We start from the raw sequence: 27,500 nt of genomic DNA on the forward strand, positions 1-27,500 counted from the left end.
TAATTAAAAAAAAAAGCTATCTGAACAACATTATTTTACCTCACAGCCGACACCCACCTGTGTGTCAGGTTTCACTGGAGACAGATAAACAAATACATTGAGGACCATTGTTGCAATAGTCACGGGTGGGATATTGTCAACACCAGTCTGAAAGACCTCGTATGAGAGAACAATCAGGCCCAGGTTGGTGGTCCAGTCCACACTACTAAACTACACACACACACACACACACACACACACACACACACACACAGAGACAGACAAACACACATAGAGGGAAATAAGATACAACTGTAAATACATACACTCACCAAAGAAGCAATTTCAAGAAACTTAAATATAACTATCAGTCTTAAGGAATTTAGTTTTCATTCACTGTATATTGCAGCAAAAGATTAACCTGGAAATCCAGACCCAAGTCTAGAAAGATTTAGGGTCTGGCTATGAGTAATGCAAATGCCCAACTTGAGGGGCGGCTACAAGCATGCATTTGAAATGATCATTGCACGCAAGTGGAATGTCCTTTTCAAGCGCTGTCTTCTGTTTCTCTTTTAGAGAAAAGGCCAAGTCTAAGTCGGCCAAAGCCGTCACAAACAACTTGTGTTCATCCGTAGCCATCTTACAATGTTTACTGACTGATTCCACCCATATGAAAAAGAAATAGAAAAAAATTATACTGCCAGCAATGTGTTTTATATACAAAACTTGTATGATTTACTCTTGAAAGTGGCCCCTTTCTCGTTTTCCTCATACATATAGCCCTTACAGTTTACAAAGTTTTATGTTTCAGGACAGGTTACACAGATTTACTAAGGATCTTATAATGGTCTTATATGGGACAAGCTTCCAACCCATATGAAAAAGAAATAGACAAATCATACACAATTTTACCATGTTTTATCTGAGTCCTGATAGATTTTTTATATGATAGTGAAACCATTATAAGATCTTTAGTAAATCTGTGTATGACATTGTATGAGGAAGTACAGTACATGTAAGGTTTGCATGCATGCTGTATACAGGCCGATGTGAGTGTGTTAGTATTAAGATACTGTGGCTATAAAAGAAGAGTTTGGTCCCAAAATGCTTTATGCTCCATTTTAAGTCATTTTTATAAATATTTTTTCTTTTAATTTTTGCATTTTATTTGCCAAGTAATTTCAGTAGAACTGTGAAAGGGTATTGTTGTTTGGTTTATTTTTGCTCAATCAAAACAACACACCTGCAATTTTACTAATATTACCTGAAATACATAATCAAATGACATGTCTTTAATGTTTTTAAAACCAAATGTAAAGTTTTGGAGCCAAACTTTTCCAATGTTGTCTCTGTGACTGAGGGAGACGTTAATTGTAAGATATAATCAGCAGCATTTACATTCATTAGAGCTTCTTTGTGTGTTCGGTCAGAGATGAAAACGATGGAAAAGAGGGGTGGACTTGACAGGCAGTTACTGATAAGAGTACCATTCCTTCTGCTTCCACCATCTAAGATAGGGAAGACATGTCAGATTATAATAATATACAGTATATATATATATTAGACTATAATATATACATATTACAAATTTAGACCGTAGCCATGTTCAACCATTTGGCCTTTGCATTGTAGTGCATTGAGATTGAACTTCATTAAACTATTTAGCTGTATCAAAGGAAAATTGAATCTGAATCAGAAAATTAAAATGCGTGCTTCAAGATAAGCCATAACATTATTATCACTGACAGCTAAATAAATGACACTGATTATCTCTGTTATCATGGCACCTGTCAGTAGGTGGAATATATTAGACAGCAAGTGAACATTTTTGTCCACAAATCAAGCAGGAAAAAACGGCAAGCATAAAGCTTTGACAAGGGCCAAATTGTGATGGCTAGATGATTAGGTCAGAGCATCTCCAAAACAGCAGCTCTTGTGGGGTGCTCCCAGTCTACAGAAGTCAGTACCTATCAAAAGTGGTCCTAGGAAGGAAGAGCGATGAACCGGCAAAGACTCATTGATGCACATACGGAGCTAGGGTTGGTCTGTATGGTTCGAACCAACAGAAGAGCTACTGTAGCTCACATTACTGAAAAAATTAATGCTGGTACTGATAGAAAGGTATCAGAACACAACACACCGGAACCACCAACAATGGGCACATGAGCTGCAGAACTGGATCATTGGAGTCCATTCCTCAGTGGATCAGGGCCGGTATGGTTGCAAAAGGGAGACCTACACATCATTAGGCTGGTGGTCATAATGTACAGTAACAGCTGACCGGTGTATTTTTCCATTGCCATTTATATTGTAATCTTAGTAATCTTAGTTTTGATAGTGTGTGTGCTAGTTAACCAATTTTAGATGGCCTCCGGCCTTTGACCACAGAGTGGAGTAAAAAAAAAAAAAAGTTATGAGACCATTAATCTTCACACCTTTGTACCCTTTCCAGCATCCATTGCATACAACATTCTGCTTCAGTATCACTGCCTGACTATTGGAGTCTATTGGAGTTTGGCTTAACCTTTGTATACCTATCTATGCCCTGCAATCTATTCACCTGCCAGATACTTATTTCTTCACCCAATCACTTCTGGACCACTGCTGGAAGTATTAAAGTAGGCAACAACATACAAAAGGTGCATCTTAGAACCAGTCAAATGTGTGATCCGCTAGAGACAGCGGCTGTTTTAAAACTTTAAAAACACGCCACATCATCAACACAGACGCAAGTTTTTGGTGGGATAGGCTCTATGGCTAGTCTACGTGCCATTGTGCAACTTGATGTTGTTAGCTGTCTTTTTGTTTGTTCTTTTTTATGTATTTTTTTGCTGATGTAATGTTATTTGCTTGTCCGTTTGTAGACGAAAACACATTTCATAAACAAACGTGTAGACTACCAAACCACCGCCTCATCTGTAGTTTAACTGTAACCATATTTTATCACATTTCTTGTTTTACTGTAATTAAAACTTACCTCAGAAATGTCCGCAGTTCTTGCATTCTGGCTTGCGTTTGCTTCAGATTAGCCTATGTACATAATTCATTTTTAAAAAGAATCTCTTGTATAGGCTATCACACATACATGTAAGTGTTTGTACACAAAGCGTGGCATATATCCTATTTTGTTTTTCACCGAAAATGAAACCTATCTTTGAGCTCAGCAGCGCCGTCTGTCTGTTGAAACCGCATGAGACCATATGAAATGTTTCAACACTGGGTGTTACACAATAACGCCGCTCTCAACACGCGCATCGCGCACAAAAAGGCACCAAAGGATAGAGGGGGTACCACATTGTAGCCAATGAATAGATTTACTGCAAACTGCTCAAAATGCGCCAACTCCGTGTTACATGCAAGGATGATGATGCAGCAGATTAAACTTGAATATTAGCTAGCCTACTCTAATTAATTGGGAGCGCATCTTGAGTGCGCACCAGAGAGTTTGGCAGGTTCCAGGTGGATTGTCGAAGTTGATAATCTCCTTTTTAATATAAGAAACGTATAAATGCTTCTAACAACTTAATATTGTTGTTAGAAGCATAATATTGCGTCATCAATGTGGCACAAACAAATAAGCCTCTTTTTTTTGCAAAATGCATTTATGTACATCTTATTCAAAAAATACATATATTTTATAATAATAACACATATTATGAATGTAGTGCATATAAATCAATTATTCAAAGTCTAATGACTTGGCTTGCAGCATATCACACTCGCATAGCAGTCACTGTCCAACGTTTGCAATTTAAGTCCTATTAATCATCCAGCTTGGACAACATGGCCTTTTTCCTCCACTTACTCTAATGCAACAGTGTGCTGGCACTTCTGGATAACAATACCAATACATGGACAGACTGTCACACACCAGGAAATTCCCGTCTATTTTAAGCAGATGATAGTTGTGCACAAAAGTATGCAGTGGAAATCCCCTGAGGGTAAACTTGTGGTGCGAGTTAATTAATTGATAGTTTCAAAACTTTAAGACTTGGCGGCAGCAGCAACAACAGCAACAACAAGAAAAACATTCACATTCAAACCAGACAATCACTGACACAAAACACAGTACTTTCAATCTTTTGACATGTGAAAGGCATAAACTGGACATTCTTCTTCACACGTCTCATGGAAATTACATACAGAAGTAAACCAAGAGCATGTAAACAGGTAATCTCTCCCATCGCAGACAGCAGGCCCACCAGTCATTGGTGCTTTTATTATCCCGCATTGGGATGCAGACAGCCCTGCTTCACTGGTGATAGATATCCTTTCCAGTCTGTTCAGCAGACTGCCCCTAAGAGTTCTGTGGCTGCTTTCCATCAAAGTGGTCAATTGGCAAATCGTTGTAGACGACGCCTGCGGATCTCCTCGGAGGTGGGATCAGGGGGGATTTGGAAGCCGTACCCCGGTCTGGATGGAGCAGAGACCCCTGGTGGACACATACAGGAAATATCCAATTCACTAGTCTGCACTGAACTAGCCAGTTCACTAGTCTGAACTGAACTAGCCAGTTCACTAGTCTGAACTGAACTAGCCAGTTCACTAGTCTGAACTGACAAGAGAGAATTAGGATGATGTCACATAGGCCAAAAACATTTCTGGCTTGTTAGTGTTAGACTGCTGCTTACTGCCGTTTGTCCACTAGATGGAAGCAGAATCACAAGAATCAATTTGCAGCATAGCAAAGATGCATTCATCCCATTCATCCCATAATAACAACAGATGGTCACAGTAAATGGATACATTACATGCACTGCTGTGCGTATGTTATGCCAGTGAATGTGGTGTGTCTGTATCCATTGTTGTTGTTCTACGTGTGTGTGTGCGTGTGTGTGTGTGTGTGTGTGTGTGTGTGTGTGTATAAGTCTGTGATTGAGTGTGTGTGAGTACCCATCCAGGCCCTCCCTGTGTGTCTGTGTGTGTGTGTCTCTCACCCCTGTCGTTAAGGCTGGCCGTGATTGCTGCCTGATATTGCTCCTCCTCAGACATGCCTGCTGTGTAGGGATCCGCTTCATAGGGAGGTGCACTTGGGGAGTGTGTGTTAAGGTCACTGGGCGTGTTTTGGGGGTACGCTTCAGTGTGAGTGTAAGTGTGTGTGTTTGGGGGGTATGCACTACTAGTGTATGAATGATTCTGTGGGGGATAGGGGTTCCGGTAAGTAGATGCACGAGGAGGGTAAGTAGAGTCATATGCACGATAGTTTCGCCGTCCACTCACTCCTACATGCGCGCGCGCGCGCGCACACACACACACACACACACACACACACACACACACACACACACACAGAGAAAACATAATAGAGAAACATACCTTATTAATTTACATAATAACATCCCCCATCATAAATATCATGAATACCAAATTAAACGAACACCAATTTCTAAGAGAAACGCTACACGGCTACTTGATCACACTTTACGGCTTGCTTTACTGCATGTGCAACACACATGCACTCCCGTTATCACTCCGAGATTCCATTCTCAAACTCCCGGTATCTCCTGGGCCGGTATCTGCTACTGTATGTCACAGACATATGACCCGTACGTACATACCTACAGTACACCCCTGCGTCATACGCACCTGAGGAGTTATAGTGTGTAGCTGGTTGGGAGAATCCCCCTGCAGGCACCAACCCTATAACAAAAATCATAGCTAGGTTACTACAAGATACAGTACTATACATAAACATAAGGTATTAGGTTGTATGAGACAACCTAATACAATAGAATTTTGTTACCAATCCAACTTCAATTCTGTAATGGTTATAATAAAAGATATACATTACAAAGAAAACAGATCACTGGCAGGACCAGCAACCAGAACCATACAGATACATATGGCTCTGCCAGCAACCAGTGACACTTTTGTCTGTGATTGACGAGCTCATCGTAAGTGTAACATTCTTGATAATGTGTAGTCCACCAGTCACTAGAGAGTATGCCCTAACAACAGGATGAACAGCACCCCAACACATAGCATTATGCTGCTTATTCTGTGATTACTTGCCAAAACAGTAAAAGATTTTTTCGTTTTGTGGATTGTCTCAAATAGAAAGCAAATAGGCAAATAGAACTTAAAAAAAAAAAACGTTCAGGTGTTGCATAGCAACATAAACTTCCTGGTCACTCTCTCTGTAACACACCACACACACAGTGGCACAGTTTCAGATATGTGCATTCCCACCAGTAACTCTGTTTATCAAAGGGTCAAAACACACACACACACACACACACACACACACACACACACACACACACACACACACGTGTTTGTACCTGCACATGTTGTCATGGCCTTCTTGAGTGGCCCCATGGTATACAGCAGCCCTACCAGAATACCTGCCAGGTGTCCCACAAAAGAGGTCCTGCACAAAAGACATTTTGTGTTAGAGTGTGTGGGTCTCCTCTACACACATACACACACTGTAATTATGTGTCTTAACAGATGCGCACAAGCACACTGCTTCCAGCTGTAGCATACTGTAATTACTAAACACACACACACACACACACACACACATACATTACACACACACACACACACACACACACACTAATTACAGAGTGGAGAGAATGTTCTCTCAGCCCTCTCTGCCATGTACCATCTCTCTCTTTCTCCCACTTATTTCTCCGGCCTTTTTCATTCTGTCTCTTTATCCTTCCCTCCATTTCTCTCTTCTCCTCCCCTCACTTGCTCTCACCTCTTTCTGTCATTTCTTGTGTGATTAAATGAGATTATAATCTAGATTCTGAGATCCAATATAGCATGTAGAGTGAGTCCCTGCCTCTGAGCCTATATTTACATCAAAACTATTAGACCACACAATCCCACATTTCCTCCCACATGTCAATGTCAATGTCAATGTCAATTTATTTGTATAGCACATTTAAAAAACAACTACAGTTGACCAAAGTGCTGAAAGTGTGCGTGTGTGTGTGTGTGTGTGCGTGTGTGTGTGTTTTCTGAATAAAACTCACCCAGGTGCTATAATGTGTATGGCGACCAGCTCTACCCAGCAGGAGTAGCGGTTGGCCACAGGGAAGCCCAAGACGTGCGTGACGTCTCCAGGATTGTAATGGTTGTTCAACACTTTTAGCCCAAACAGCACACCTGAAACCCATAATAATGAGACATATAATATTATAGTATCTATAGCACGTACAGAATACTGTGCCTCCAAACGTGCACAAGCACACATGTGACGTGTTTTGCCCACGCATAGGCCAGCCCCTGACCTCTACACCTCTGTGACTATCATATTCACACTACTGCAGGGCTGATAGACAGGAAATTATTTGAACCAGAAATGATCAAATACATTCAAAGACAATATACTGTAGATAGAGAATACAGGTAGTCTTTCTTGACATCGTACATGGCCGAGCTCAAGCCTGAATTCAGGCACCACCAGGCCTGAACTCTATCAGGCCTGCTACTGTGCCAAACGTAAAGGAGATTTCTAGCGATTTTTCGCATAGATCTGTTTCTTGAAGCCACCAAGTACTAAGTCGGTACGGAAAAACCTCCGAAAACAATTGGTTTTACCTAGCTTGAGTTGCTGTAGCTAGATATCTACGGTGGTACACTCTGAGGGCACACTCAGGATTCTCCATCTCACCTGAGAATCCCACAGCACACTGCTTCCTGTAGGACCAGTCATCCGTCAGTTCCGCTAACCCTGCCTCCAGCAGCAGATAGACCAATCCGGTGAGCAGGGAGAAGACGCCGAGCAGGTAGGCAAACCAGGGCCCGCCCAGGCGTCGCTCCAGACTCTTGCCCTTCCAGATGAGCGAGAGCATGTTGTAGTACAGGTGCCAGTCGTCCACGTGGTGGAAAGGGGACAGCAGCAGCCGGCGCCAGTCTCCGCCCCAGTAGGCCTCCTGGACGCTCACGCACGCTTTCAGTAACGGTGCGGCGGGGAACAGGAAGAGGTACACGTTCAGGCCCAACGTGGCCAGCGTGACGGGCGGGATGTTGTCCACGCCCACCTGGAAGATCTGGGAGGCCAGCAGCACCAGGCCCAGGTTGGCGCCGCGCTGTCGGTTCCGCATCATCTGAGGGAAAAACAAAAGGTCTTTGGACTGCCTGTGTTTGTGTCTGCTTTTGTGCCTCTTGTTTTATTGCATCCCATCACTATGGCGAACCAAACAAATCAGAATCCTGGCCAACACAGACACCACCCATTCAGCTGCACTTTGCGCTATGAAGTCACCCTGCGCTAACCTCAGACCATTGCGCGCCATCCAATGTTACAACTGCGCTATCGAGTTGTAGTTCTCAGAAATTGCACAGTTACTTCTCAGTATTTAGGACATTTTCCAGAAGGCGCCCCTGAACCCAAGTTTTAGGCTAGTTGTGAATGTTTTGAAGGGTGACGCCTGTCAACCCAGGTAATTTCCCGATCACTCCCCCAGCTCTCTCTCCAACTTGCTTCCTGTCATTCGTCACTGTCCTGTATCAATGTCAAAGGCAAAAAGGCCAAAATATACTTTAAAAACCTGCTGGTCAAAGACATGATTTAAGAGGTACGACACTAGAGCATCTTTCAGGATTAGTAATGAAGAGATTATTCGACTCGCAAAACATTTTGGCCTGCAACAAAATTCACTTCATAGGAGTAGGCCACAAACATTCTTGCTGAGACATTCAGACTCAACTGCATTAGTCGGTACTGTATGTGTGTGTCCTGTGCAAATCCTTACTACTAAGCAGCCAAACACCAGATTTTAATCCTGGAGGGTGCTGAAAACAAAGTAATGAACCCATCCACACACACAAACACATCCAACGAAACTAGGCCGACAGAAGGCTCATTGTCCCCGTCGTGTGTGGGAGGCTGGAAGTGAGTCTGTGGCCACTGGAATTCCGGTCAGAAAAGTTCACAGTATTTCTCCGCTGTAATTCGTCCTTTCCTCCCTCACCCTCCCCTTCCCTTGGCACTGTCCGCAAGGGATGTTGTGTGTGCGTGTGTGTGAAAAAGATGGAGAGGGAGTGGAATGGGTTTGTGTGAATGTGTGAAGACAAGACAAGGGTAGGCTCTTATGAGGGATGAATGTGTGTGTGTGTGTGTGTGTGTGTGTGTGTGTGTGTATGTGTTTGCTGAACACATCTGTGGTAGAGAATGAACGGTGCCCTTGTATTTAGGGTGAGACAGCCACGCGCCACCATCACCAGCCAACCCACGCAGGGCACAAGAGATAGATGGAGGGAGACTGAAAAACAATGCGCAAAAATGCACAACACACACACAGCGGATAGCAGTTCTTTCATGGTCGAGTATGTCTGGAATGCACAGACAGCACAAAAATGCATCAGCTGTAACCACAGAATGCTTCGCTTCCAGACACGCGTACAGGCCTCCCCTTTCATCAGCACTCGCACGCTAATTGTACAAGGCCAGCAAACAGAGAACACAAGCTATAGCCTGTATGTTTTATTGTCTTTTGGCAGTTCGGTTTTGCCAGCAACTGTGTATGGTCACAGACCACACACTTAGGCCTAAATCATTAGCTTTAAAGGCCTAGTTCACTCTGTAGTGCTTAAAGGAGAATAAGCCAAAACGAATCACCTAAAATGTGCTCCAAAACCCTGTAAACACCAACAATAGCCTTTATGACACGGACAAAGGCTTACTAGCATGTTAGCTGGTGTCTTTTGGTGAAATAAGGATCATTTACAAGAAATCAGTATGTTTTAGAAACATTTTGACTGAAATCTTGGCTCTGTGTAATAACACAATGTTTTCATATTAGGCTACATGTCTTTCCAAAGGGGGCACGGGCCATGATGTTACTTAAAAAATCTGTGATTGAGACTGAGATTCCACCAAACATTTTGAATTCAAGGATTACGCCTGGATGTTTTTTTTTTTTATCTCTAAAATAGTTAGATCACAGTTGCACATTTGCCATGGCATATTTGGATATATGTTTATATATTTCTTTCTAGTATTTTCATTAGGCCTATTAATCAAGTGTTATGAATAGATATCTGATGTGGTTAGTGAGGGGAGGGTATATTACTGTATAGGGCCATCTGGGGATAATACATTGTGTGTGTGTGTGTGTGTGTGTGTGTGTGTGTGTGTGTGTGTGTGTGTGTGTGTGTGTGTGTGTGTGTGTGTGTGTGTGTGTGTGTGTGTGTGTGTGACTGTGTGTGTGTGTGTGTGTGTGTGTGTGTGTGTGTGGGTGGTGCCGGCGGGGGGTGTGGGGTATTTCAAAGTCAAAATGTATCCAGTAGTGGAGTAGAGCAGACACAACTTTGAACACTACTGATGCTAAATAAAAACGCTCGTATGTCAAAACGTAGGGTAGGTAGCCTAGCCTGGACTGCCAGGTTGCATGCATGCATGGGCAGAGGTCTTCTCCTTGGATGGAAACATTCATACTAGCCTGTTGAAATACCCGACCTTTGACCTTTAGAAATGGATGCCCGAGCAAACTGGCTGAATTTACGTTGGTGCTGTGCAATCTGTCTGGACCTCTGAAACTCCTTTCAAGCTATAACCCGTCTTTTTCCGATGTACTGTAGGCCCAACCCTCCATTATTTGTGGGCAATCGTTGGTTTACACTATATGTAAATTAACTAAGGACAAATAGGGTTACATTTCGGTGGTATAACTATTGCATAACATGTTATTGCCACACGTGCATTCAAAGTGTAGATATTCAACGTGGTGAAACTTACGTTTTGAAAGGCAGGCAGCAAGCGAACAGTCAAATTCCAACACTGAAGTAACGGACTCAGCTATGATAGTTACTGGTCGATCTTTGTGGGTTATCGTAGCATATTGTATAGTATCTTAGTTTTGTAGCATACGCTGCCTGATTTAATATGCTAAATATTACTTAAGGTTGTAACATAAGAGAGTCAAAAGTAGGCTACCTTGTAAGGGAAGGCTGGACACAAGTTAGCCTACTGAGGGCTTCCGGGTTTTGCTCCTGTTGCTCCTGGGTGAAATCGTTCTCTCGTTCTCCGCCAGTTTCGACTCAATCAATCCTCGAATAAACCACAATGCAGCCTAAGAAAACTTTCGGTCAGCTGTGTTTATCTGTCATTTTGTACACGTCAGTTTAAACGATTATTTCACACGGTTTCATCAGCAGAGTGCAAAGTCATGTAACGAAACGAAACATGACGTATGGTCACGTGACGGGTTTTTAATGTTTATGTTTCCAAAATCGGCGTGGCTGATTATGCATGGAGGCATTATGGCACATGCCCATTACGGTCACACAGGTGTCTAGTAGCCGAAATCACTTAGGCCTACGTGGACCAGTTAGACCTTTATTGTTTATCAAACAACTATGTGTTTTGAATGGCCTAGCTAGCCTACTTAAGGGCATTTGATTGCTCTTGATCATGCTCTTGATAGGCAGCTGAGATCTACCTTGCACTTGTAGACCTAGGCTATATTCTCTTAGTCATCTATTAGCACTCTTATCTTATTTATATTTTCCATTGTTTGTTGTCCTTTGACTGAAATATTCACTTTTTGATTGTCTGTTGATATTTTAGTGGACCAAAGCACGTTTAGCATTTGGACATTTATTTTCATTAGGGTCTACTGCTGTGAGGCATATGTTCATATATCAGAGTCTTTTCAGGAATTGGACCTATTGCTTTGACATTAGCATAGTCCAGTGTTTTCCCTTTTTTCCTTGAAGGCCCCCTTGCCTGTGTCTAAAGATGCCTCTCATGCAGCGTTTATACGTCCTCCCTCGCTCCTTGGGCCTCGATCCTCACTGATCTACATAAAGAATGATGGGGCGGCAACAATGGGATAGTCTATCCCTTCTTCTATCTTTCTTTATGTAGATCAGTGAGGATCGAGGCCCGAGGAGCGAGGGAGGACGTCTAAACTCTGCATGAGAGGCACCTTAAGACAGGCCAGGGCCCCCTACCCGAACTCTTACCTGCATACTTGTTTACGCAAGTTCAGGGGTCAGAGGTAATAAATTAATTTAAATGTGGCACAAAATGTTTTAATTTGGATTGTACAGAGTTTTGATTATCCAGTTGGATGTGTTATTGGGATTTGGTAAATTGAATGTGCGCAAATATAATTTTGGAAACCACACAATCTAAACCCATGCAACATTGTGCTGACCCCCAGCAATCTCTGGTGGACCCCAGGTTGGAAACCACTGCCCTAGTCTACAGTTGGAGCTGCTGTGATGCTGGATGTGGATTCTATAGGCTGGGTAAACCCTGTCTGATCTGGATTTGGATTTCGCCCTGCAGCTCAGGCAGGACACCTGCACTACTGTATCTCCCCTGCTTCCTGTCCACTTCTTCTGGGTCCAATCACAAACTAGCTTATCCAAAAGGCACACCCGGATCGTTGGTCTGATTGGCTTAAGGACTATCCAAAAGCGTACAGAGTCATTTGAACTATGCCCATTGATCGTGCCTCTTGTGCAGTAGAAATACAGCGCAGACTCACCGGGCTAATGTTCGAAATGTTAAAAAGACTGAGCTTAGTATGGTGATAGCCACTGTGTGGATTCTGGTTTGTGTAAAATATTCAGCTTTTTGGTTAGTAATTTTCCTGAATTTTCCAGGGTGATCAGCTTCTCAAAACTGCAACTTTGTGAAACTGATTGGAGACCTGACTGGTAAACATCCTGTCAACTGTTTCACTCATATAGTGTGGACACTTTTTAAACCTAATCAGTCAATTTTGATTTTTGTATCACAACATTGAATCTTTCTGCATATGGGTCAGCGTGTAGGAAGTACGTAGGAAGCTGGACATGAACCAATTCTGACGGAGCTCCCAAGGCACCTTGTAAAAGTCCAGACTGAAAATGTGTTACAGTGAGTCTGGTAGTCAGATTGTGCATGTGGAAATTGGAATGGAGATCAGATTTTATGTTTTTTTTTTTTTTTTGTCTCCTCTCTGTAGAGGAAATTGTGTGTCTGTCTCTGTGTGTGTGTGTGTGTGTGTGTGTGTGTGTGTGTGTGTGTGTGTGTGTGTGTGTGTGTGTGTTTGTGTGTGTAGGAATGATTTAATGGTGAGAGGGGACAGGGTTATGAGTACAGGGGTATGTATCTGTGTGACAGTTATGAGGGGTGTGTGTGGAAGTGCGAGAGAGGGGAGAGAGGGTTAAAAAAGACAGAATTATGTGCGCAGGTGTCTGTGTGAGTTGTGAGTTATGGGTGTGTATCTGATGATGCAAGCAGATGAGAAATGGCATTCTCATTGATGTGTGTGTGTGTGTGTGTGTGTGTGCGCGCGCGCTTGTGCTTGTGTGTGTGATGTCTCCTGCTTCAAAGATCCCTCGAAAACACTAACTTTTTTCACCTTTCCTTATTATGTATTTGTATGCACTGAGAATTGGAGAGAAACATGTGGACATAGACTCCAGATGGTCTATGAGGCAGTGAGAGTCTGCCGATAAACCGCACCCAGTCAACACACCCATGCATCGACATAAAATATAGATACAGTACGTAAGTGCACACCTATTCACATAGGCTATATGGATTATGCAAAAAAGGTATACAGATTTTCAAAATGTATAAGAACAAATTACGTAAATCTGTGATTTAATCTGTGTAAGTGGCGACAGTGTGCATACTGTACCCCTTGTGTGTGTGTGTGTGTGTGTGTGTGTGTGTGTGTGTGTGTGTGTGTGTGTGTGTGTGTGTGTGTGTGTGTGTGTGTGTGTGTGTGTGTGTGTGTGTTCACAGATGCATGTGTATAGACTGCACTCCATGAACTCCGCTCTGAGGAACAGTGCCAGAAGATTCTCTCCTCCCTCCACATTTCTCTCTCAACTGTCAGGGGACATTACATCTGCACATCTCTACACTCCAACCAAGGTCTACTCACAATTCTTTGAGAGCAGCTAGGCTTCCTCATTCACACATACTGCTGCTTCCAAACTAGACAGCTGTGAGAATTTGATGTTTGAAATTAAGGCAGGTTCTAATAGAAATTCAACTTTGGACTACAAAACAGACCTAAAACAAATCATCTACAATAGCCTAGACTAGCCTACTTAAACAGACGCCCTCATGTCCACAAATTCAATTAGGTATTATTATTTTTTTTTTTAATTTAAAGATTAAAACTGAGTCACGGTCAGGGTGCTTGACATTTCCCCATATCTTCAAAATATGTGATTATATTGGATAACTCACTGTATGTTGTAGCCTAAATAATGATAGGCCTATGAGAGTAGGCTACCTGTCAGTTGAAAAAAAGAGCAAAAATAGGCTGCTTGGGAGAGAGCTTTTGGTGAGCTCTAGGTTCAATATCCTTCAGTAAAATGAGTGTTTGGTATTCCATGATATCATTGTAGCCTATGTTGCAAAATTAATACAATGAATGAAATTCATGTTGGCGCCAGATCCTCCTATCGAATCAAATGCAAATGGTGGGACGCGCGCGCTCAGATAGCCTATGTTTTCCAAAAAAAATCTTCGTTCTTCAGGCGCAGCCCACGGAAATCAACATTACAGCCTACCTTCTAGCGTATTTTCAGCGATTCAAGACGGTAGGAGGCAGCGTTGATCAACTAATAACCCAGCCCTCACCTCTATGAAAAGTAGCCTACAAAAGTCCACCAGCCTCAATGACCTATCGAGTCTGACTGAGTCTAAAGTCAGATTGATAAGCCTAGTGGTGTCCGATATGTGTGTATAGGCTATACTGCTAATTCGACTCAAAATGTTATTTCGGCATTTTTGTGCGTCTAGCCAAATATGAATGCATATTTGGCCGACGAGGAGATTTCCTCGGTGTTAATCATAGATAGACCTAAAAGGTGTGGGGGTTCATTCTACGGTGGACATTTTGCCTGTAGTAGGCTGGTGACCTAAGACTCTAAAAATAATTGTCACATTACACCAAACTGTCATATAGGCCAGAGACCAATTCAGGTTCACGTAACCATGAATAAGGTTAGCCTTGGTCGCATACAAATTCAGAGTAAAAGAGGTAGCACTGGTAGAGGCTGTCATCATCCTACCTGCTTTCCTCTAATCTCATTTGATTATCTTTGAGAACCTTAATCATCTTAGATCAACTGTTGTAAACCTGGCCACACCTCATAAAGTAACAGTGACGAGATTTACAACCGTACATTTATAAATAACAAACGCGTGAAGGGCTCTCATGTTCGTGCACTTTTACAACCGCTACAGTTACGTCCAACTCTTCAGTTCAAAGACTCTTTTTTCCACTTATCTTGGGTGTTCAGTAAGATTGACATCATGCCTGACCAACCACAACGGTTCATTGAAGCGGCTGCTGCTCTAAGGGGCGGGGTAAACAGCCTTGTTGTGACAAGGTAGGTTGTCCTCTCCACTCACAGAGGCGTCACGTGTCCCTCCCCCTTCAGAGCGAGTTGGATTCGGCTCCGGGATTGTAGCTCCCCCATACAAACACAGACACGGTGCCTTGTTTTGGTTTTCTACTGGATTTACAAACTGTTTGGATGTTGGGTAAAATCGCCCAGGCTGCATCGGATCCAGATAGTAATGAACTTTCTGGGCTTCAGTGCGAAGATGAAACATCAGATGCACAGAATTTTCACCATGTGTTTTTGGTAGATTACACTTTTGCATTCGCAGTAACATTCAACGGCGCTGAGGCAAGCTGTTCGCTAGGCTAAATGGGGTCGTACGCTGACTGTGCTTGTTTTGATAGTGCATTTGGAACTCCGGACTGAAGTGAGTTATTTTTTCCTCAACCCAAGAACCTTTTATATTTATTCAAGAAATTGGGATTAGTGGGCGGAGACTCCAATTTACGTTTAGTAAATTATGTTGCTGTTGAAAATGTAAGATGCTGCTAAAGGATTCGACCAACTTTAACACTGTACCGAGAGTATTGAAGTCCGGCAGCTAGCATTGCTTTTGGTACGACGCTGTTAGCTAGCCAGCTAGCTAGCTAATTTAAGCGTTTGCCTTGACAAAATTAGCCTACGAGTCCAGGCGGGGTAAAATCGCTTGCAATTTCATCAATGGGGAAAGTAAATTGAATCCCTGTGGTTCTCTATTTTAAATTCGGCATACGTGCAACATTAAAAATAGCTCAACTTTTTTTGATATCGTCTAACTATATAATTTCCCAAAATGGCTAGTCCAACCTCAGAGCAGGGTTGTTTTTCGGACGTAAGAAAGGTGGGATATTTAAGGAAGCCTAAAAGCATGCACAAGAGGTTTTTTGTTCTGCGCGTCGGGAGTACGGCGGGACCTTCTCGCCTGGAGTACTACGAGAATGAAAAGAAATGGAGGCACAAGTCCGGAGCTCCCAAACGTTCCATACCGCTGGAGAGTTGTTTCAACATCAACAAGCGAGCGGATTCCAAAAACAAATTTCTAGTTGCTCTGTACACTAAGGACGAGTACTTTGCCATCGCTGCCGATAGCGAGACCGAGCAGGATGCCTGGTACCAAGCATTGGTAGACCTGCACAACAGAGGTAAAGTCCACGATACCGCTGCGGGCAACGGAATAGGAGAGGATAATTACAGCGAGGCTTCGCCAGGACCTGCCTTTAAAGAGGTCTGGCAGGTTATTTTGAAACCAAAGGGCCTTGGACAGACGAAGAACCTCATTGGGATTTACAGACTATGCCTGACGAACAAAACTATCAGCTTTGTTAAGCTGAACTCTGATGCTGCCGCCGTTGTACTGCAGCTGATGAACATCCGCCGGTGCGGCCACTCTGAAAACTTCTTTTTCATCGAAGTCGGGCGCTCCGCAGTGACGGGCCCTGGTGAGTTCTGGATGCAGGTGGATGATTCAGTCGTGGCGCAGAACATGCACGAAACTATCCTGGAGGCCATGAAAGCGATGAGTGAAGAGTTCCGGCCGCGCAGCAAGAGCCAGTCATCCTCCTCTCACTGTTCCAACCCCATCTCGGTGCCGGTACGCCGGCATCATCACAACAACCCCCCGCCAAGTCAGGTGGGTCTGGGGCGTCGCTCCCGAGCAGAGAGTGTGACAGCCACGTCTCCAGCCGGACCAGGAAAGCACAGTCACTCATTCCGCGTTCGTGCGTCCAGTGATGGGGAGGGGAGCATGTCTCGGCCGGCCTCAGTGGACGGTGGCAGTCCCAGCAGCCCCTGCATTGGTGGCTTACGCACCCAGTCCTACCGGCAGCGCGCGGGGGGCTCTGCACGCTTACACCCACCCCTCAATCACAGCCGCTCCATCCCCATGGCAACGAGTTCGCGCTGCTCGCCGTCGGCCGTGAGCCCCGTCAGCTTGTCATCCAGCAGCACCAGTGGACACGGCTCCACCTCCGATGGCCTGTTCCCGAGGCGGTCCAGCGCTTCCATCTCGGGGTCACCCAGCGATGGCGGCTTCGTGTCATCGGACGAGTACGGCTCAAGCCCCGGAGACTTCAGGGGAGGCGCGTTCCGGAGCGCCACGCCGGACTCTCTTGGCCACACCCCTCCGGCCAGGGGGGAGGAGTCTCTGGTGTCGGACTATATCTCCATGACCCAGACGCCGAGGCGTCCGGATGAGCACGAGCAAGAAAAGAGCTTCCGGAAGCGGACGCACTCCTCGGGTACGGCGTCACCCCCTGTGACCTGCCACCATCAGAAGACGCCCTCTCAGTCATCGGCAACATCGCTGGAGGAGTATGCAGTCATGCTGCCCGCCTACCCCTGCATCCGGCCCTCTCCCTCGGCCCTGGCAACGCCCTCTCCCTCATCCTCCTCGTTACCATCGGCAACCTGCCGGCACTCTGCCTTTGTTACCCCACACTCATACCCGGAGGAGGGGCTAGAGGTGGTAAATGGAGGAGCCTCCACCCAAAAGGATGATGGCTACATGCCCATGTCACCAGGCGTGGCTCCCGCCTCTGTCATCTCCATGGCGACAGTCGCCATGAGCACAGGTACGGTCTCCGGGGGCGACTACATGCCAATGAGCCCCAAGAGCGTGTCGGCGCCGCAGCAGATTGTCAACGCCTCCCCAAGGCAGCGTCTCCACGACAACGGGGAGGTGGACGCCAGCGGCTACATGATGATGTGGCCCGGCAGCAGCTGTTCGCCCGACGGGCCCGGCAGGCTGCTGAGCGCCGGTGTCCCGGTTGCGAGCCGCGTGACTGCTCCCACAGCGCCCCCCTCAGGAGACTACATGAACATGTCCCCCGTCAGTGGTTCGGCCACGAGCACCCCTCCGGACTGCTATTTCAGCACCGGTGCTGGCGGATACTTCTCCCTTCCGCGCTCCTTCAAGCATGCCCACCGTAAGCAGGCCGATCACACCTCCTCCTCCTCCTCTTCGCCACGCCTGTCGCTTGGCGCTGGGCGCCGTGCTTACACCGACTCCTCTTCCTCCTCTGCCAGCAGCGATAGCCTCGGCGGAGGAGGTGGCAGTCATGTCAACAGCCAGCATCCGAGCCGGCTGCAGCCGCCTTTGGGCCGCTCCAAGCGCCTGTCGGAGACGGGGGAGAGTCGGCTGGCGCGGCCCACCCGGCTGGCACTGGAGGGGGGACGAGCGAGCACACTCCCCCGCTCGCGCCAGACCCCCTACCAGCCTGAGCCCCGCAGCCCAGGAGAGTATGTCAACATCCAGTTCAGCGATCGATGCTTCTCCTCCAGTCTCGCCTCGCTCTTCCCAGCCTCTGAGAGGCCCGCTGAGATCTTTGCCTCCTCCGACCGACCGGCCGAGCTCTTCCCTTCCTCTGATAGGCTAGCCGAGCTGTTTCCAGTCTCTGAAAGGCCAGATGAGCTGTCTGCCCCATCTTCCTCCTCCACTGACTACATGAACATGCAGTTAGGATCTTCAAATGGGCTGTCAGTCACCGGGGTAACGACCTCTGATCTCCATGACCTGTCCGACTATGCAGTGGTGACCCCTGGCTCTGGTGTTCCGCCTGGCTCTGCTGCGTTGCCATGCGACAGCATCTGTCAGCGCGACTACCTGAGCATGCAGGTGTTCTCTGGATCTCCAGTGATGCTTCGAAACCCATCCTCATTGGCAGACGACCCGACCGCTGGCTCCTCCTCCCATTCCATCTCACCCAATGGCAATGAGACGCCGGGTGTGAGCAGCCCCCTGATTGGCCCCCTCTCAGGCCTCAGCGCCTTCACGCGCGTGTCCTCTGTCACACCCCCCAACCGCACCCAAGGCGTCACCAAGGTGATCCGCGCTGACCCCCAGGGTCGGCGGCGCCACAGCTCCGAGACCTTCGCCTCCACGACGACCAAGAGCCCAGTTGGCGCGGCGAACGGGCTGGCGTGCCCGGCCACGGAGGAAGTGAAGCGCCACAGCTCCGCCTCCTTCGAGAACGTCTGGCTGAAGCCCGGCGGCGAGCCCGTCTCCACGACGACGGCGTCCCTGACAACGACTGCTTCCGCCGGCGCGAGAAGATCGGGAGTAGAGACGGGTCCGATGGCAGCCCTCCTGACCCGGAACCAGAACGGGCTGAACTACATCGACTTGGACCTGGCCCACGGGCGCGAGCCTCCGCCAGCCGATTGGAACACGTTCGCCACCAAGGCTGGAGACGCAGGCGTGGGCGCGACGACTGACGACCTGAGCGCCTACGCAAGCATCAGCTTCAACTCCCCGCAAGACAACAGAGAAGGTGTGTGTGTGTGTGTGTGTGAGAGAGAGAGAGAAAGAGAAAGAGAAAGAGAGAGGGATTGGATGAATGAGTGAGAGATGGAGAGATGTTTGTTTGATGCAGGTATGTGTGAGCTGACAGGTGTCTTAGTAGACATAGTGTGTGAGTGAGATGGTGCACAATGTGTGACATGAGCAGCAGGTTTGGAGATGTGTGAGGTGCATGGGTTTGTTGATCGTTATTGTTCATGGGTAACACTTGATGTTGCAGTCTGAGCAGGAGCCTCGTAGTGTGTGTCTGTGTTTTCGGTGGTGTTCCTTGCTATGTGCACACTGTGGTCTTGCCAAGAAATGTGAGTTCATGAGAAAATGTGTGTGTGTGTGTGTGTGTGTGTGTGTGTGTGTGTGTGTGTGTGTGTGTGTGTGTGTGTGTGTGTGTGTGTGTGTGTGTGTGTGTGTGTGTGTGTGTGTGTGTGTGTGTGTGTGTGTGTGTGTGTGTGTGTGTGTGTGTGTGTGTGTGTGTGTGTGTGTGTGTGTGTGTGTGTGTGTGTGTGTGTGTGTGTATCAGAAAGTGAAGGAGCAAAACCAGACTGTACATCAAAACTGTTTGTGTGTGTGTATGGGTGTGTTGACACATGAATCTCTGTGAGAATTTGTAGAGACTAACGGGATAGTCGTTATGTATCCCAACACTGATAATTATAGGTTCATATGTGTGCTGACAAACGGATCATGTGTGTGCTGACTGACTGCTGTTTTGTGTGTGTGTGTGCTGGAATGTCCCTGTGGTCTTACTGTTTACATGAGATGTGCATTCATGTGTCTTGGGTGTGTGTGGTGCTGCGGCTGAGTGTGTACGTGTGAGAGATTGGGACAAGCAGCAGACTGGGGTGGTTATATCAGATATGGTGTGTGTGTGTGTGTGTGTGCGTGTGTTTGTGTGTTACTGCTGACGTTGCACAACTGTGTGTGTGTGTTACTGGAATGTGCTTGTGTGGTATCACTGTTTATGACTCCTGTGTTCATGCGTTAAATTATGCATGTAATTTCCCTTTTTTAATCAAAGCGCTGCATAGTGGCTGCAGCGGGTAATGGAGCCATATCATGCAGTATCCCTTTGAAATAGGACATTGCCACTGACAGGCACTAGTCTCATGCAAGCAAAACAAACACACTCCAGGAATCAGCAGGTTTCAGTGTTTTATTTCCAAATTGAAATTCATGCAGAGTTTGTCCTATACTTTACTTTACTGCCTTGAGTGCCTTCTTAACCTTACCACCCCCAGCCTGTCTTCGAGGTGCTATAAAGCCTGCCAGGGCCTCCCCAACAAGGTACCAAACAAGATCAGAATCTCCTCGGCCACCATCCGTCAGAACTTAAAACACTGTGTGGCCTTCTTTCCTCTCCCTCCTACTCAACCATCTCTGGGTCTTTGGACTAAATAAAAACAGCTCTGGTGGGGAGGGAGAGGGGGGTAGGTTTTGGACTATTCTGGACTGTCCTCCACTGGTTCTCCATGGTGGTAGAACTACAGTGTGGGACCGTCCGTAGCCATCGTCTCAGGGGAACCCGGAGCCAACGGAACCGAGCCCTGAAAGGCCTCATTGTTCTGGTGTCGGCGGGTTGATCACAGTGCTGCAGTAAATCTTGTGCTGCTTGGAAAAGAGTGAGGGAGGGAGAAGGCACCATTCACAGACTGAGCACACTGTCTTTAATGTGTGTGTGTGTGTGTGTGTGTGTGTGTGTGTTAGTGAGCGCATGTGTACTTAAAGGAACTCCATAGAGACATGTATGAACGTCATCAGAGAGGCTCACTCCTTAACAAGGTGAATGGTGGGGTTTCTACTGTGCCTTTGCTGTGTGTGTGCGTGTGTGTGTGTGTGTGTGGCCGTTATGTGGAGGTAAGTGCCATGTGGAGAGGCCCTTTCTGCTGCTGCTGCTCTGCATGTTTGTTTTTGTGAGGCTAAGGGTAGTGAGGCCCTTTTCCTGCTGTGTGTGTGTGTGTGTGTGTGTGTGTGTGACTACGCATGCTTGTTAGAGGAAGCGTTGAATAATTCAAACGTGTCTCGGGTCGTCCCGGAAGCATCCTCTTATGCATTACCTTGTCTTTGTGTGCGTGCGTGCGTGTGTGTGTCTGTTTGCGCATCTTCTCATTTATGTGTGCAGACATCTGTGCTTACATGTTTATGAGAGTTAATATGAGTCCCTGTGTGTGTGTGTGTGTGTGTGTGTGAGAGGGCCACACAGGGGTAAACTGAGCTGTGTTACGTAACTCTGGCAGTATGTTTGTTCTTTTTGGGGACCCCCCCTCCAAACACACACACTCACATGCGTGTACACACACACACACACACACACGCGCACACACCCCTACCCTCAGCCTCCCTCCCACTCCCTCATGGTCACCCCCAGCGGCCCCCCAACAGGCCCACAGTGTCCCTCAAAACATGTGTGAGCATGTGCTTCTGCACGTATGCTCCAGTCATGGGGTGTGTGACCTGCTCTTAAAGGTATGATGGGAAAACTCATGACAAAATCATCTACTTAAGGTCCATGGCAGCCTATCTGTTTTAGTACGACCCATCTAGACTAGCTATTTTGGGTCATTTTTCTGGGCTTTGAAATGTTCAACTGAGACACAGCCAGTGAGTAATACACTTGCACTAATATGGCCCAGAATTCAGCTCAGACAGCCAAGTTGTCCATACAGTAGTCCCATGCACAGCACAATAGATGAACATATCCATACACACAGACACACCCACACACACACTCACTGCACGGCTTATTTTTCTGAAATAGTTGTCCAGAGAATGTGCGGGGGGAACATGCAACAGCAGGCCCATCTTGTTTGTGTACATGGACGTGTGTGTGTGTGTGCGCGTGCGTGCGTGCGTGTGTGCGTGCGTGCAGGCGCGCAAGTGAGTTTAGCCCCGAGGTGTGTATAAACTCTTGTCAGTGTGTAATTATAAATGTTTGAATGGTTTATGCAGCTAAACACACACACACACACACACACACACACTCTCTCACTTAAGGCACAGTCTTCTCAATATGCACGCCGTGGGCTACAGCAGTTTTGCATTTATGGGAGAAGATCTAGAGGAGATGGTTTTTTTGGGGGTTTTTTGCTGCACTGAGCACTGTGTTACTTTGGCTACTGGCTGTGGGTATATATACAGTCTATTGGTACATATGGGAATACTTGCACACAGAGGCCATGAGCTGCTGCAGGGACGTAAGCCTGTATGCTTGTTTTGTTGGTGTGCTGCTGGAGAAGTATTTCTATCGCATTGATTGCAGGTATGAGGTCTGGTGGCCTGATGCGTCTCCATTGCTTTGGGCAGCATTGGCATATGTGGTCCATACTGACTTCAGATCAGTTCTGGCTGGGTGTTCAGTGTGTGTGTGTGTGTGTGTGTGCATGTGAGAAAGAGATTGGCTCCTCCCTAGTCTTTTTTCTGTATATGTTTGGGACTGTATGCCAGTGCATGCACTCATTGCACCCCCAGACTGTAGATATGTTAATGTATGCCACTGGGATTGTGTGTGTCTGTATACGTGTGGGAATGTGTGTGTGTGTGTTTGCGTGTGAATGAGACGGTCTGTGGCGCCACGGCCCTTTCCCCGTGTCTTATTGGTGGCCCATGGCTCAAGGCCCGCCCCTGCTGGGCTCCCTGTGCGGTCGCCATGGCTGCCAGTCTGTCTCCATGACGACGCTGATTGCCATGGCACTGTTGTAGCGTGTCACAGCGGATTAGGAGGCCACAGGCTGAGGCGCCAGGGGGGTGACTGGCTACTCCGCCATCATTGGTCAGCTGCAGGGTGGGGCGGGGTGAGTGGGTTTGTTTGGAGGTGGACAGTGCTCCCCCCCCCCCCCCCCCCATCCTAGCCCACCATATTGGCCATTTTGGGGTCACACTCTTTGTTGTTCACATAAACACATCAAACATGCACGTACACACATGCAGACATACAGAACGTAACTATTGCCTCACCATTTTTTTTTATTCTGGACTGTCTAACACATGACAATCACATCACACAATCCATCGCTGTTACCTTTTCAAGTTTTGACCAACTTTCTCTCTCCCCCCCCCCCCCCCTCTCTCTCTCTCTGTCTCCCTTTCTATTCTCTTCTTTTCTTTTGTTCTTTTTCTCTTCCTTTCTTTCCCTCTCTGTTGGGCAGAACTTTCATTCATTTGTTTGTATTCATTTAGCCCAGATGGACAGATAGTTGGGGTTAGAACATGAGTCTTTGAGGCAGCAGAAGAGAAAGAGGCTGGGAAATGTTTTGCAGGTGAATACCCTGGCACTGATTGTGTGTGTGTGTGTGTGTGTGTGTGTGTGTGTGTGTGTGTGTGTGTGTGTGTGGAGGATTGAAAGCTGTGTTGAGCCTGTGTTTGTTTAGTGTACAGTAAGGTAATGTGTTTGTAAATGAAAGGGGTGGTGGGTGTGTTGTGTACACATCTTAATGTGTTAATGATGTCTGTGTGTGCACATGAAAGGGAGAGGGAGAGCATCAGGAACTCACACAGGTCTGATGGGCTGCTGGAATGTGTGTACACTGCTGTGTGTGTGTGTGTGTGTGTGTGTGTGTGTGTGTGTGTGTGTGTGTGTGTTTGGGCTCCAGGGCTGGACTGCAGTGGAATGTAACGGCAACCTTTGTGCCTGTTTTACTGAAAGCTTGTTAAAGAGAGCCTGCTCTGAGAGAGACAGGGGGAGGGAGGGAGGGAGGAGTGAAAGAGAGATGGAGAGAGGGAGGGGGAGACGGAGCCCGAAACAGAGGGGCAGAGCAATGCTAATTATTCTTCTAGCCGCGTTGACTTTTACTGTCTCATAATGGCGTGTGTGTGTGTGTGGCCCGTAACGAATGGCATGTCTCGCATGTTGTGTGTTGGTTGCCGAAGTGATTTCTTGAAGTCTCTCTGGTCTAGCAGAGAAGCTGCCTGGCCTCACAGGGACACACGGGACCCTGTCCCCTCAGGATGACCAACCAGACACGTCTGCTGTCTGCACGTTTTATTGTATAGCCGACGGAGACTGAACCCACTGCCCTCAAGCCTCCAACTACTACTATAGACGCGCACACACACACACACAGTGCCACCGGAGTACTGTGGAACATCTATGACCAGTTTGAATCACTGACCCACACTGTTTTAGAACAGCCCATTGATTCCACACACTAGCACACCTTTAGTCAAATTCCCAATGACTGTCCTGTCCTCAGACTTGCACTGTAGAGAGCTAGCCAGGCCCCAGCCAGGTTTATCCCTCATATTAGGATCAGTGACTCCACAAACTGCCTGTGTAAGAGCTGACTCTGGATCTGATGTGTCCTGATCCTGTCCTGATCCACGCCCACACGGTCAGGAGCGTAACAGCTCCAAGGTCAGCTGACGTCTGCAGCCATTCTCATCATACCTGTGGGTGTGTAGTAGTGGAAGATAGATGTGCAGCTCATATCAAAGAGTTCAGACGCTGTAATAAAATCAGCTGAACAACAACATTGTTGTTGTTTTTTTCATGATCAATCCCAGGTCAGTTCTAACTGTAACTGTAACTCTTAACTGTTTTTTTGTTTGCTTCTGGAACTTTCATTTGGATGTGTTTGTTGGCCCCAGAGACTATACTTCTGTCCAGTTGAGCGGGATGATGGACTTGACCATCACAGTTGTGGTGAGTGGCGCTATAGAGGAGCCAGTCTACTTCATGCCTTGCTGACGGTAGTCGACAACTGGCAAAAGCATATGCTGTCACTCAATGGCATGTATGCCAGTATCCAAATAACAGTGCCGGCGACTGCTGTTGTGACATGATAGGTTGATGGGCATTTCAGGTTGCCTCACTTGCCTGGATCTCTGACGAGGTGTGTGTGTGTGTGTGTGTGTGTGTGTGTGTGTGTGTGTGTGTGTGTGTGTGTGTGTGTGTGTGTGTGTGTGTGTGTGTGTGTGTGTGTGTGTGTGTGTGTGTGTGTGTGTGTGTGTGTGTGTGTGTGTGTGTGTGTGTGTGTGTGTGTGTGTGTGTGTGTGTGTGTGTGTGTGTGTGTGTGTGTGTGTGTGTGTGTGTGTGTGTGTGTGTGTGTGTGTGTGTGTGTGTGTGTGTGTGTGAGTGAGTGAGAGAGATAGCATGGGGTATTTATTAGAAAAGTGTCACTGCTGGAATGGCCATCTGACAGGCTATCTATAGATCTTAATGTGACCAATAGATTTGATGCCTTACATTATTTCCTGTGTTGGGAGAGGGGGTGTCATCTTATTATTAGGTGTGTGTGTTGTGTAGTTCAACAAATGTGTGTATTGTGTTTGTCGTTTGTGTGTGTGCGTTCATGTTTTATATTTGTTTTTTTGGCATACGTACATCTCCCCTGCCGTTTGTTTTCGGTGTGTTTGTTTAGGCAGTGTTTGTGTTCTGTGTGTGTGTGTGTGTGTGTGTGTGTGGTTAGGCCTGCTGGCTCTCGCCTTGGGATGAGATCTCCTCAGCCCAGTTGGACCCTACAACCCTGTGTCCTCAAATCACCTCTCTCTCCCTCGCTTGCTTCCTTTCACTCACTCAAACTCTCTCTTTCTCTCTCTGTCGCTCTCTCTCTCTCTCTCTCTCTCTCTCTCTGCCTGCTGTTGACCGTTCAGCCAGCATAACGATGTCAGGCCCAGTAAGAACATTAGCAAGGAAGAAGAGAGAGAGAAAAATGTGTGTATATAGCAGTTTTCAGTCTGCTGTTATTGTGTGTGCGTGCGTAAGTGTGTGTGTGTGTGTGTACTTGCCATACACAAGTCCAGTGGGTCTATTCTGGCATCTGGTTTCGGAAGTCTGATGTGGCCTGGTGGTGTCGTTGGAGAACTGGTTTGGTCCTCAGCGCGCTTGACTCATGTTGACTCATTGTCCTTATTGACCTCATGTGGTCGCCAGTCGGCTCTGGAGGAGTCTTTTAATCAGGCCTGTGCCCCAGAGTGGCAGCCTGGGAGGACCTTCAGCCATCAGGGTCCTCTGCGCTGGAGGTACCGCAGATGGTGGTCTGGTGTTTGCTATAGTCTACAGAGCAAACACCATAGTCTGTATGGTCTAGTTAGCTGTAGTGGGTATACTGTGATGTAGTCTAGTTCGCTGTAGTGGGTATACTGTGATGTCGTCTAGTTCGCTGTAGTGGGTATACTGTGATGTAGTCTAGTTAGCTGTAGTGGGTATACTGTGATGTAGTCTAGTTGGCTGTAGTTGGTACACTGTGATCAACCCCAAATGTTAATACCGATCCTTGCCTATTTAAAGTGGGTATACTGAGAAAGTGATGCTATAGAGCTCCATCAGAGGAAATGAAGTATAGAATACAGCTGGAGATGTAGGGAGGGAGAGAGCGTGTAAGCAAATGTTTTATACGTTTATTTTGTTGCTGTCTCACTCCATTTCTGTCTGTCTTTCGCTCTTCTCTCTGTCTCTCTCCGTCGGTCTATTTCCATATCAGCAAAGACAGGGAGAGTGAAGGAGAGATGAGAGCCCTAACTGGAGGCTGTCCAGAGGAAGCCACAACAAACTAGGTTGGAGTTATTAGAAGTGCTGTGTGTGTGTGTGTGTGTGTGTGTGTGTGTGTGTGTGTGTGTGTGTTTGTCTGGGTGTGAGAGAGAGAGAGATACATAGCTCTCTGGACAACACATGTCTGGATCTCTGCATTTGACTCGGTGGCCTGAAGCCAGCAAGCTCACAACATCATTTCCACAAGTGCTTATGTCCTTATTCCTGTGTGTGTGTGTGTGTGTGTGTGTGTGTGTGTGTGTGTGTGTGTGTGTGTGTGTGTGTGTGTGAGAGGTCACAGCAGTGGAAAGTTTTTCTCTCAAGTGCGTCCGCTCAGGCATGCCTGTGCCTGGAGCGCGTACTGTGTGTGCGCGTTTCTTTTTTTCTCTTTCTTTCTTTCTTTCTTTTCTCTCTCTTTCTTTTCTTCTCTCTCTTCTCATTCCCTCTCTCTCTCTCTCTCTCTCC

At 46.7% G+C, this 27,500-nt stretch overlaps 3 protein-coding genes across 5 annotated transcripts in view; 1 reads left to right on the forward strand and 2 right to left on the reverse strand.

The window, feature by feature from the left end:
* The window catches only part of LOC134099890 (rhomboid-related protein 4-like), a 7,900-nt gene extending 4,785 nt beyond the window's left edge, over positions 1 to 3,115 (reverse strand). The window contains exons 1-3 of one of the 2 annotated variants that reach the window (XM_062552916.1): positions 2,957 to 3,115; positions 1,378 to 1,487; positions 58 to 210 (exon numbers count right to left, since the gene is read on the reverse strand). In XM_062552916.1, the coding sequence (XP_062408900.1) occupies positions 58 to 210; positions 1,378 to 1,383 (159 nt within the window). In that variant the 5' untranslated portion in view covers positions 1,384 to 1,487; positions 2,957 to 3,115. The remainder of the gene's footprint in view (positions 1 to 57; positions 211 to 1,377; positions 1,488 to 2,956) is intronic. The other variant, XM_062552917.1, reaches the window with a different exon arrangement.
* Positions 3,116 to 3,565: 450 nt separating this feature from the next.
* Positions 3,566 to 11,129, reverse strand: LOC134099290 (rhomboid-related protein 4-like). 2 transcript variants are annotated; one of them, XM_062552086.1, is made up of 7 exons: positions 10,871 to 11,129; positions 7,604 to 8,039; positions 6,963 to 7,095; positions 6,261 to 6,349; positions 5,566 to 5,619; positions 4,917 to 5,201; positions 3,566 to 4,411 (listed from the first exon to the last, which is right to left on the reverse strand). In XM_062552086.1, the coding sequence occupies exons 2-7, from the start codon at positions 8,037 to 8,039 to the stop codon at positions 4,311 to 4,313; spliced, it is 1,098 nt and encodes a 365-aa protein (XP_062408070.1). In that variant the 5' UTR covers positions 10,871 to 11,129; the 3' UTR covers positions 3,566 to 4,310. The 2 variants fall into 2 exon arrangements, with proteins under 2 accessions (XP_062408070.1, XP_062408071.1); XM_062552087.1 differs by lacking the exon at positions 10,871 to 11,129 and adding an exon at positions 10,673 to 10,849.
* Positions 11,130 to 15,395: 4,266 nt separating this feature from the next.
* irs1 (insulin receptor substrate 1) overlaps positions 15,396 to 27,500 on the forward strand; it is a 20,555-nt gene continuing 8,450 nt past the window's right edge. The window contains exon 1 of the mRNA XM_062552088.1: positions 15,396 to 19,547. Within this exon, the coding sequence (XP_062408072.1) occupies positions 16,073 to 19,547 (3,475 nt within the window). The 5' untranslated portion in view covers positions 15,396 to 16,072. The remainder of the gene's footprint in view (positions 19,548 to 27,500) is intronic.

This window comes from Sardina pilchardus, chromosome 13 (assembly GCF_963854185.1).
Source record: "Sardina pilchardus chromosome 13, fSarPil1.1, whole genome shotgun sequence".
Lineage (NCBI taxonomy): Eukaryota > Metazoa > Chordata > Actinopteri > Clupeiformes > Clupeidae > Sardina > Sardina pilchardus.

Coding starts and splice junctions, on each gene's coding strand:
- LOC134099290 (XM_062552086.1), bottom strand. CDS start 8,039: ATGATGCGGAACCGACAGCGCGGCGCCAACCTGGGCCTGGTGCTGCTG. Junction 7,096..7,603: donor GTGTGCTGTGGGATTCTCAG/GTGAGATGGAGA, acceptor TATGGGTTTCAG/GTGTGCTGTTTGGGCTAAAA. Junction 6,350..6,962: donor ATACACATTATAGCACCTGG/GTGAGTTTTATT, acceptor TCTTTTGTGCAG/GACCTCTTTTGTGGGACACC.